Raw genomic sequence first — 12,532 nt, 5'->3', positions numbered from 1 at the left:
CCAGACCAGTGCCTTTGCCTGCCCAGAGTTTCCAGCTGCCACTGGAGGCTTAGCACTCTGGGGGGCGGGGGGTATCCAGGCACCTTCCTTCTCCCTTCCCCTTAAACCCAAGTGTTCTCAAATTCTGGCTTTTGGGGGGCATACCTTTTGAATTGAGTCCAGCAGGAGTGTTCCTTGGCTCTGTCTTGTTGTTAGGTTTGATTTTCAGTCCCCTAGGAACATTTAGTTTGTAATTGGTAAGGCAGGGTTTTCAGACGTCTGAACTTTCACTGTCTCTTTGCCACCATCTTGATTCTGCCTTGAAATTTTTTATTAATTAATAATTAAATAAAATTAAAAACAAAACAAAACAAGAGCAAACATTATCTATAATGAGGATAAACTAGGAGCCTTTCCAATAAGATCAAGGGTGAAGCAAGAATTCCCATTATCACCATCATTATTCATTATTGTACTTGAAATGTTAAATATGGCAATGACAAGAAAATGAAATTGAAAGTGTAAGAATATGCAACAAAGGGGGAAAGTATCATTCTCCACAGATGATACAGTGGTATACTTAGAAAATCCTAGAGAATCACCTAAAAAATAGTTGAAATAATTAGCAACTTTAGCAAAGATGCAGGACATAAATAAACCCATTTCAGCACTTCTATGAAGTATTGACAAAACTCAACTGAAAGAGATGGAAAGAGAAATTCCTTCCATTTGAAATGGACAATATAAAATACTTGGGAGACTACCTTCCAGGACAAATCTAGGAACTATATAAACACAATTACAAAACAGTTTTCATACAAATAAAGAGCAATGTAAACAACTGAAGAAATAAGAAGTGAAGTCAAAATAATAAATAATAATAATAAAATGATAATTCTACCTAAATTAATCTACTTATTCAGTCTCATATTAACAAAGTTACCAAAGAATTATTTTATAGAGCTAAAAAATAGTAACAAAATTCTTCTGGAAAAAAAAAGGTCAGGAATATCAAGGGAATCAATGAGAAAAAAAATATGAAAGAACATGGCCTAGCAGTACAAGATTTCAAATTATATTACAAAGCAGTAAACATCAAAACAATCTCGTACTGGCTAAGAAATGGAGTGGTAGATCAGAGGAATAGTTTAGGAACGTAATCATCTAGTATTTGATAAACCCAAAGATTGAAGCTTTTGGGAAAAGAATTCATTATTTGACAAAAATTTCCAGGAAAACTAAAAATCAGTTTGGCAGAAACTAGGTATAGACCAACATTTCAAATAGCATATCAAGATAAAATCAAAATAGATACATTATCTAGATATAAAAGGTAAGACATAAAAGGTAATATTATTAGTAAATTAGGGGGACATGAAAAATTTTATCTGTCAGATCTATGGGTTAAGGAAGCATTTATGACCAAATAAAAGGATCACAGGAAATAAAAAGGAGTAAGTTTAATTATATGAAATTAAAGTTTTCACAAAAACAAAGTCAATGCAGCCAAAATTAAAACAGAAAAGTATGTGTATGGGGGAGGGAGATTTACAGCAAGTTTCTCTGATTAAAGGCTTCATTTCTGAAATAGAGAACTGAATCAAACATAAAAAATAAAAGCTATTTCCCAGTTGACAAATGATCAAAGGATATGAATAGACAGTTTTCAGAAGAAAAAAACCAAAGCTATCAATAGTCATATAAAAATGCTCTAAATCACTGTTGATTAGAGAAATGCAGATTGAAACAACTTCATATAATATTGGCTATCATGACAGAAAAAGAAAATGACAAACTCTGGAGGAGATATGGTGGAGGGAAAATGGATTCAAAAATATAAGGTCCCCATACTGGTGTTGTAGTGCATATTGTCCTTAAGACTTAATCATACTCTCCTTAATATGGTCATATAATGGCTTCTTGTTCTCTATATCTTTTCCCTTAATTTCAATTTCTAAGGTCCTGGGTGGCAGTGACATTATCTCTTAATTTTTTTAGATCTCCATTGGTGGCTAGAACAATGTCAAGAACATAGTTTACTTATATCTACCAGTTTACTGAATTAGTTAATATTAAACTGTATTAAAACTTCTCAACTTTCAGCTCTTCCACCTCAAAAGTTTTTAGTACCTGGTTACTTTTTCTTTGCTTCATTTCCAATCAGTTGATAAGACTTGCTGATTTTATCTCATCTCTGTCCTTTTCTCTCTTCTCTTGTGACCATCACTCTGGTTCAGACCTTTATCAACTCTTGTCCAGACCACTAAAGTAGCTTTCTAATTGGCCTCCCTGCCTCTCATCTTCCCCCTCTCCAATTTATCCTTCACATAAGTCTGATCAGGGCATTCTTCCTTTGCTTGAAAAAAAAAAAACAGTAATAAAAAACTATTTCAGTGGTTCCCTGTAGGATAAAACACAAACTCTGTCATGTGGTATTTAAAGTCCTTCACAATCTGGCTTCATCCTACCATTACAGCTTGGTTTCATTCTATTTCCCATAATGCTTTTTGAGTCTTAGCCAAAGCAGACTCCTAGCTGATCTCATCCTGCACTCTCCCAACTTTATGCATTCCTGAAAACTGTTTCTCAATCTTCATTCCAGGAATGCTCTCCTTCCCACTTAGCTCAGCTTTTTGAACTCTTTCTCTTCCTTCAAGGTCCAGCTCAGGTACCATCTACTCCGTAAAGCTTCTCTGATATCCCCAGCTAAAAGTACTTTCTCCCTCTGCATATGCATTTTCTTAGAACATTTCTTCTTAACTTATTCTTTTCTCTTTTTATAATCTACCTTGCATTGTACCTTACATTTGTGTTTAGTAGTCTACATATCCATTATTAGATTGTAAGCTTCTTGAGGGTGTTATGTTATGAATGAATGTGTTAGGGGGGGCTAGGTGTTTTATATACTTGGTAGAAGCATTCTCATTGAGGCTTCCCTTTGACTTCCTTCACACAGTAGGCAACAGCTGAGACAAGAAAAGTTCCTTTCCAGTTCTAGAGCTGTGCTCATGTAATTATATTGGTACTTTTGTTGGACTATTTAGGAGGACCAGAGAGAAGGAAAAGGATTGACTTATGATTGATGATTATAGAAATTATAAATGTAACCCTTCACTCAAAGGGTTAATTATAGGGGACTCTGTCCTCATTGGTAGAGATTGATTACTCAGTGCCCTGCACCTGTATGAAGGGTAAGCCATCAATGAGAGCTAGCAAGAAGAAATACAGGTGCTTTTGACTTCCAGTTTCAAGAGAAGACAAGCCATTCCAACCTCTCCTAGAGTCCTCAAGTGGAGACAAAAATGATGGAAAGATTAAGACCAAGCCCCATTGTGTCCCTATTCCCAGCTTACTACACCAGAGAATTCAGGGAATTTCCTTTTGATGAGAGATGGGACTCTTTCTTTCTTCGTTGAACTGAGATATTTTGCTCCCAAAAGGAGAACTCACTTATTCTATGCATTGTCTGGGATATATTCTGCTATGCATATTTTCTTTGATTTCTGTTTGCTATCTATTTGGGAAAATAGGCTTGTTTTCTACTTGCTATGCATATTTGTTGTTGAACTGGCATCTGACAGGAAGGGAGTCAAGCCTTGTATATATATAGACTGAAGCCTTCCTTCCTTCCCTTTTAAGGGATAGTGTTCAGGAGCTTAGCTTGAACCTAAAAATTGCTTCCTCTAGACTAATAGTATTTAAGGGAGCAGATAGATATAATTCTAGTCCAGTACCCTCTCTCTCTGAAGAGAGCAAAATAGCATCTTCTGGCCCTAACCTAAGAAGAATCAGTCTCCTTTGGAAAAGGGTAGTGGGATGGGGTGAAAGATGCTAGAAATATTTATTCTTGCCTTCCTGTGAGCCCCATCTACAGAGATGCATGTAGACACACATATCCCACATGGACTAAACAATAAACCAGCACCCACAGAAAGGGTGGTAAGAAGTGTTAGCATTAAGGAAATAATGAATGAAATGTGCACCAGGCAGAGACCAAGTGAGGCTAATAGGAACACTGCTTTCCTTTCTGTTTGGTCTTGGACCACTTCCCCTTATTACATCATTGGTGGTCCTTTGGCATTTATGTCAGTCTGAAGTGATAAGATCAGGTAGCTCCTGAGGTCAGAGGAATGCAAATAGAGTGGGTCCATGGTAACCATGCTCTAGGTATTTTTATTGTGAGTTCAGACCCAGTGTTCATTTGAATTGGAGGAATGAACAATGATCAAAAACTTTGACCAAGATATATAGAATCTGTATCAGATTGCTTACCATCTCAGGGAGAGGAGAAGGATGGGAAGAAGGGAGAGAATTTGGAACTCAAAACTTTTTTTAAAATGAATGTTAAAAATTATATTTATCTGCAGATGGGAAAAATAAAACCCTGCATAGAATTCCAGCATAGAATCGCTTTCAGAATTATACCAGCTGAACTTGTTCCTCATTTCTTCTCCCTTAAGAAGGGTATTAACAAGTCAGCAGGCAAATATAATAGGGCAGAACTATAGCATTTTTTCCCACATTTGTATTCCCAAGATGGTGGGAGCCATCAAACCCCTACTGGCTGACAAAGTCACAGTATGGGAAAGCCCCCAGAAAATGAGGCTCCCACTGATCCCCCTCTGTGACTTCTCTTTCTTTAACTTCCCTCACTAATGGATGATTATTATTCTCTCTCCAATACAAAAGAAATGATATAAGAGCAAAGACATAGAATAAACATATACCCCATTTTAATCCCCTAGATTATTACCCTAAAAGAGCATATTCACAGAACTAAAACCTAAAGATCATTACCCATTACCCCCCTCCTTTCCAGCTCCATAGAGTTACATTCACTCCCATTACAAGCCAGGCAAGCCAAGAATATCAATCACCTTCAAGACACACTCCACTACAGACAGAAACCAGGCAACATTGCCAAGTGCTTCAAAGTAACACAAGAAAAACAGAACTTGTAAACTGAGGAAAATCCCAATTCTGGACTGCTTTAAATTACCCTTTAACCCTGTACTTAGTTATGAAATGTTTTGTTACCTATCTCCTAAGTAATTGTGATTGATTGTGAAAGCTGACCAAAAATAACAATGATTCTACTTAGGTCAAGAGGGACTAACCTCCAAATCACCCTACTAATGTCATTTATCTCCATCTCTGTTGTAGCAACAATGTTTTGTTGACTATCTCTTTAGGCTTTGCATCTGTTGTTAAGTTCTATGGAAACATGTATGTAAAAAATTGATTGTGTGCCAGAAAAGCATGTACTCACTGAACTTATAAAATAAACCAACCTTCATGTCATGCAGAACACTGTGTGATGCTTATGCACATGGGATTGAGCATGCATTGTCTCTCTCTCTCCATTATTCAACTGGACCGTCACACCTCACCCTCTGAGAGACTGCTGACTTGGCTATCAAAACCAAGACCAAATACTGATTAGTTAATAAATATTTATGGGGCAACTAGGTGACTCAGTGGATAGGGAGTCAGGCCTGGAGACAGGAGGTATTGGGTTCAAATCAGACTTCAAGCATTTACTAGCTGTGTGACCCCAGGCAAGACATTTAATCCCAATTACCTAGCCCTTACCATTCTTCTGCCTTGGAACTAGTACTTAGTATTGATTCTAAGACAGAAAGTAAGGTTTGGGGTTTTTTCCGTAATTTTTAAAATAAACATTTGTAAAATTAAATTGTTTGCAGAAAGAAGTTCAAGGTTTTTCATATCATGATTGGCTAAGACAAATCTTCAGCATTTCACTGATCAATCCAAGAATAAAGCTAATAGGTCTGTGATTTCATATATAAGGAATTCCCAAGTGGGAAAGATCTCATTTGCAATGCACATATGTACCTTCTCTTCTATTTGTAGTATTAGAGATGGAGTCTTGTAAGACATTTGTGACCTGAGGCTGTATGTCTGACACCTTTCTCTAGAGTACTGAAAAATTAAATGAATGACTGCAAGATTATACAGTCAATATGAGTCATAAAATAGACTAAAAACCAGATCTTCCTAATGTCAAAGCTATCTTTTTTAAAAATTTATTTATTTAGAATATTTTTCCATGGTCATATGTTTCATGTGCTCTCCTTCCCGTATTCTATCCCTGTTCCCTAAGCTGACAAGCAATTCTACTGGGTTATACATGTATCATTGTTCAAAACCTTTCCATGTTATTCAGATTTGCAGTAGAGTGATCTTTTAACATCACAATCCCAATCATATCCCCATCAAACCCTGTGATTGATCATATGTTTTTCTTCTGTGTTTCTACTCCCACAGCTCTTTCTCTGGATGTGGATAGTATCCTTTCTCATAAGTTCCTCTGGATTATCCTGAGTCATTGCATTGCTGCTGATAAAGAAGTCCATTACATTTGATTGTGCCATAATGTATCCATCTCTGTGTACAATGTTCTCCTGGTTCTGCTTTTTTCACTCTGCATCAATTCCTGGAGGTCTTTCCAATTCACATGGATTTCTCCAGTTCATCATTCCTTTTAGAACAATAGTATTCCATCACCATCAGATACCACAATTTGTTCAGTCATTCCCCAATCAATGGACACCTCATTTTCCAATTTTTTTGCCACCACAAAGAGCATGCCTATAAATATTTTTGAATTTTCCCCTATATCTCTTTGGGGTACAAACCCAACCATGCTATGGCTGGATCAAAGGGCAGGCATTCTTTTAATGTCCTTTGGGAATAGTTCCAAATTGCCTTCCAGAATGGTTGGATCAATTCACAACTCCACCAGCAGTGTCTTAGTGTCCCAACTTTGCCACATCCCCTCCAACATTTATCACTTTCCTTTGCTATCATGTTAGCCAATCTGCTAGGTGTGAGATGATACCTCAGAGTTATTTTGATGTGCATTTCTATAATTATGAGAGATCTAGAACACTTTTTCATGTATTTGTTGCTAGTTTTGATTTCTTTACCTGAAAACTGTCTATTCATGTCCCTTGTTCATTTATCAATTGGAGAATGGTCAAAGCCATCATTTTAACCATTATGCTATACTGTTTCTCAGTCCAAGTAGAGTATAATGGAAACAATACTGGATTTGTCATCAAGGGCATAGGGCTTGAATCCTGACTTTGAGGCTTTCTATCCATAAGACCATGGGCAAGTCATTTGACTTGAGATTATATTGATGAAAAGAAGGCATCAGACTAGATGATCTCTAATTGACACTCACTTCCCTTTGTGGAAGAGGCATGTATGCAAAGGACAGAAGCTGGAGATGGATCAGCTGTCGGGAAAATTCCATTTGGAATGTTACTGGGAAAAGCAGTTTGGAGCCAAGCCAACAGTAACTGTTTTTGTGGACTTTGTTGGAGTCTTTGGGATTTCTGGCTGATTTGAAGGAAGAAGCTGGGTTTATCTCTGGAACTTGGGATAATCAAGTTGGAGGTAGCCTGGCTGATTTGAAGGCAGAAGAAGAAGGACAATAGTCCTCATATATCTCTCACGGACTGGCTCTGTTTCATGCTAGTGACTGAATTGCCATTTCTCTCAATATCCTCCAACCTAACACTCATTATAGATAATAGGGAACTCCACCCCTCTTACCTTATCCTCCATCTTTTCTATTTTCCCCAATAAACCCTTACTTGAGATAAAAAAGAGAAAAGAGTATTTCTTCTGAAACATCATAGCTCACTCTGAGTGACTTAGAAGGAGGCTGAAGAAGAAAGGGGAAGGGGAAACTGAAGGGAAGAAGAGGGGAGGAAGGAAGATTGGAAGAGGGGAGGAAGGGAGGTATAAAGGGAAGAGGTTAGGCAAAAAGAAGATAACTACCTGATCTATTAGTTATCTAGTATCCATCAAAATATACCCTTGAAATATTATCTATTACACCTTTTGGCTCTAAATCCTATGATTCTGTGATCTAAGAAGGTTTTGAGAAAGCAAAATAATGATGGGAGATTTGGGAAGAAAGAGTCATCAGCTGGTAGACCTAGAAGCATAAAGCCATAAAAACTCCAATAGGAGTAGAGATCTCCAATAGGAGTGGCTCAAATAGATTGTAGGTGACCTTGGGTGGTGTCTAAAAGGAATGGCAGCTAAAAGGCTGGAAAAGAACCAAAGAAGTGAGATCATCCACAGGAGAGCAGGCAGTAAATACCTTCTTAATTAGCCTCTTAAAGCAATTGGAAAACAATTTGTTTTAACTTCATGTTATTCTTGGAAAAGTGACTTCTATAATGTGTCAGTTAAGACTGAGAAGCAATGAAAAGAAACAAAAAGAATTCAAAGAGAGCTAAAAGAGAGCTAAAAGTCTCATCAGATGATATCTCTATAGATTTTTTAAAATAGCTAATACTTGGCCTCAGATAATTCCCAGCATGTGACCGTGGGCAAGTCACTCACTCTCAACTGCTTAGCCCTTAGCTCTAGTCTGCCTTGGAACCAACACTTAAGATTGATTCTAAGACACAAAGTAAGGACTTTTTAAAATTTATTTAGTCAAGTTAGAACATTATTCCTTGGTTACCAGAATCATATTTTTTCCCTCCCTCCCCTCCCTCCATCCTTCCCGTAGCCGTTGCAAAATTTCATTGGGTATTACTTGTGCCCTTGATCAGAACCTGTTTCTATGTTGTTGATGTTTGCACTAGGAAAAGTAAGGGCTTTTTAAAAAAGCTAATATTATTCAAGCTTATAATGATGGACTCTTAGATAGCAAACAAAAGGAAAAAGTACCAGTTCAATAGTGATGTAACTTGGGGTATTCCTGTTTACAAATGCAAATGTCCAGCCAAATATAATTAATACTCATCTTTCAATGCTCTGTGCAACCACATTTCCCCTAAAAAATAACCTAATGGAAAACTACCACAAAGTGAAATCAAGACCCAAAGATGAGGCATAAGAACATCACCAAATAGACTGCATTCTGAAAAGGGCCAGTTTCCCACTTCCTTTTTTCATCTGGCAAACACAAGTCTCACCACAAATAAGCAGCTTTTAGAGCTACAAAGAAAGTTGTTTTTTTTTTATCAACAGATTGTTTTCCTATTGAAGACCTGCATAAGCCTGTATGGCTCCCTGAGCAGGTGAGCCAAGGCTCTGAATACATGTAGCCACCCTTCTTTGTCAGGCAGGGGCCCCAGGGGCTGGCTGCTAGAGCAGTGACTCAGGCTGAACTCTCTTCCCATCTCCTTTGCTTCCTGAAGCCTAATGCAATCAGGAAATTGGGTTAGTACAGTGACCACAGTCTAGGCGGGATGTATGGTTTCTAGTCCTAACTTTGCTATTCTTCCATTTGTTGTGTGGCCACATTTGAGTGACACAAGTCTCTCTGGGTTGTACCTGAATCACAGGAATGAGGACTGAACTAGTATCCATTTATAAATCACTGACTTCCCAGGTAAAAACAATATTGCACAAATAAGAGGAATGCATTTGTTTTAGAAGGTGAAAAGTAGCATGACAAATCTTTCTAAATTCAAAATATAGCATGAGCAGAAAGTCAGTCAATTCTGTTCCCAAATTTTTATACAGGTTATCCCCAAAATCTTAAATCAGTTTTATGCTTTTAAAGTTTAATATGTGTGTGAAATATTTATAGACAGCATACATGCCAGGTAGCTTATGTATACATATATATTTTCATGTAATATTTATCATATTTAATAATACATCATATTTATCATATATCAACCATATATCATACAGATATAAACTCTATGTACACATACATGTAGACATATTTCCCAATTATATTTTAATCTGGCTGAGGGCTTCAGTCACATGTCTGACATCTTTAGTTATATTATATCCCTGTGGTGGTGAACCTATGGCGCACGTGCTAGAGGGGGGCACTCAGAGCCCTCTCTGTGGGTACACGTGCTGTTGCCCCAACACAGAGTTTGCCAGAGTTCGTTACTAGAAAGTCAGAGGGATGAGGGGCATGCTGCTCCCTTCCCCCTCTCCAAGGGTGCCTGAGGACATTACCTGCCCCTCTAAAAGGTTCACCATCACTGCTATATCCTACTGCTGCTATGGGCCTAAACCAGATTAAAATGTAATGGGGAGGGGGCAACTGGATGGCTCTGTGGATTGAGAGCCAGGCCCAGAGATAGGAGGCCCTGGGTTCAAATCTGACCTCAGATGCTTCCTAGCTGTGTGACTCCAGGCAAGTCACTTAACCCCCATTGCCTAGCCCTGACCACTCTTTTGCCTTGGAATCAATACACAGTATTGATTCTAAGTCAGAAAGTAGAGTTTTGTTTTTTTAATGTAATGGGGAAATATTTAACAAAATAAATACAAATATAATGACACATAGATCATGTTAATTTTCTTAGTCAATAAGCAGTCCACAGGGATTCATTTTTTATTTGAGTTTGACACCATTGGCTCTAGCTCTTTAAGTCTTAATGCCTTAAAACTGCCCCAAGACTTTTGGGACACCCAACAATATTGGTAAGAATAAAAACATAGAGGGCAGCTGGGTGGCACGGTAGACTGAGCGTCAGACCTTGAGATGGTTTAGATCTAGCCTTGGATACTTCCTGGCTATGTGACCCTGGACAAGTCACTTAACCCCCATTGCCCAACCTTTGCCACTCTTCTGCCTTAGGACCAATACACAGTATTCCTCTAAGAGGGAAGGGAAGGATTTTTAAAAAGAGAATTAAAACATAGCAAAGTTAATTTAATAACTTCACATTATCCTACAGGTTTTTAAATTATAAGTTAAACATTTCGTTCCTAAAAATTAAAATGGAAAGTCTTACCCATAATTAAAAATACTGTAATATGATGGTGGGTTCTCGCTCGGAGGCAAATTATTAGATGCAGAGCTATGTGTTGCCACTGCAGATGTTGAAGCGTCAGAAAAATAAGGTGGAGGTGGGGGAGGAAAGATGATCACAGCATCACCTACGCAAACAAGTTCATAATTAATAACAAGAAGACCAAAGGAAAGACTTCTTAAGAATACCCATCCATGTAGAGCAAAATAAAAAATCCAGATAATAATTACAAATGGCATCTATGTAACACATGATATACATTATCCCATTTGATCTTCACACCAGCCCCATGAGGGAGTTACTTTGGGGATTATTATCTCCATTTTTTTTAAATGAAAGGGCTGAGGTTCAGAGACTTGACCAAAGGCACCTGCCTATGTCAAGAAGAGAATTTCAATTCACAACTTTCCTGGCACATTTTCCATTACACAGGATTATCATTTAGGATAAACAGCACAGACAAGTCAATAGTGTCCAACTAAAATTTCAATTATTCTTCATTGTGAAAAATATGGAAATATACTTTATATGATGTCAAAAGGATAATGAATAGCAAATTGCTTGCCAACTTAGAGAGGGGAAAGGGAAGGGAGGGAGAGAATGGGGAACTCAAAATGTTAGAAAACAAATATTAGAAAAGCAAAAATTGTTTTTACATATGTGGGGGAAAATAAGACATTAATAAAGAAAAAATGAAATACAATTCAGTTTTACTTTTGTTTTTTCTACCTAAATCTTTTTTCTGATATGGCCAGTACCCTTATGGCCTCTGAACCCAAATTCCCCTATACTGATTTTGCATGTATTGTCAATATTTGGGGGGGGGGGCGGGCTTCCACAAGAGAATGTATTTCCCCTTTTTTATATATACCCTCACCTTCTGTCTTAGCATCTATACTATCAGTTCTGAGGCAGGAGAGCTAATAAAGGCTAGGCCCCAAGAGAATGGAAGTTTCTTAAGAGCAGAAATAGTTTCATTTTTGTCTTGGTACCCCAGTGCCTAGCATAGTGCCTGGCACATAGTAAGCATTTAGAGAAGGCTTATTGACTGATTGATATAATATTTCAATTTTTCTAGTCAATCTTTTTTTTTTTAACTTTACATGTCTTTAACCTAGAATTTCAAATTTCAGTAAATCTAGGGGCAGCTAGATAGCACAGTAGACAAAGAATCAGGCCTAGAGCCAGAGGACCTGGGTTTAGATTGGACCTCAGACTCTTCCTAGATGGATGACCCTGGACAAGTCACTTAATCCTATTTGCCTAGTCCTTGCCTTTATGTCTTAAAGTTGTTGCTAAAACAGAAAGTAAGAGTTAAAACAAATTTTAAAGTGAATTTATTTCATTTTTCTCACAACTAACAATTAGATGGAGAGGAAAAAATAGTTTATGCTAGAATGTTTTTAGAGAATGTTTATATGAATTTCCATTGTGTATTTTTAAGTATGTGAATCTCCATATATATGTGTATAAAGATACGAACACACATATATATCCCACCACTTTTTCAGGACCTCCTTCCCTGAGCATTTATTTCAATGCTTCCCAATGAAGAAAACAACGAAAATTCACATTAATAAACTTGTATCTTGTTTTGAAGGCACTTCTCTTATAACCAATGATGTTAGCATACAAATATTATACATCTGTTGTCATTCAATCATTTTTCAGTTGTATACAATTCTTTGTGACCCGATCTGGGGTTTTTCTTGGCAAATCTCATTTTACAGAAAAGGAAACTGAGGCAAACAGGATTAAATGACTTGCCCAGGGTAACA

The 12,532-nt window shown here is 37.3% G+C and overlaps 1 protein-coding gene across 1 annotated transcript in view; it reads right to left on the bottom strand.

Annotated features, from left to right (window-relative positions):
• The window catches only part of TMEM171 (transmembrane protein 171), a 49,207-nt gene that overhangs the window by 19,115 nt on the left and 17,560 nt on the right, over nucleotides 1–12,532 (bottom strand). Inside the window, exon 4 of the mRNA XM_007486515.3 lies at nucleotides 10,737–10,881. Within this exon, the coding sequence (XP_007486577.2) occupies nucleotides 10,737–10,881 (145 nt within the window). The remainder of the gene's footprint in view (nucleotides 1–10,736; nucleotides 10,882–12,532) is intronic.

The sequence above is a fragment of the Monodelphis domestica genome, chromosome 3 (genome assembly GCF_027887165.1).
Source record: "Monodelphis domestica isolate mMonDom1 chromosome 3, mMonDom1.pri, whole genome shotgun sequence".
Taxonomy (NCBI): Eukaryota; Metazoa; Chordata; class Mammalia; order Didelphimorphia; family Didelphidae; genus Monodelphis; species Monodelphis domestica.
The sequence above is the reverse complement of the archived record's forward strand: the minus strand, read 5'-3'. Positions and strand labels throughout refer to the sequence as shown.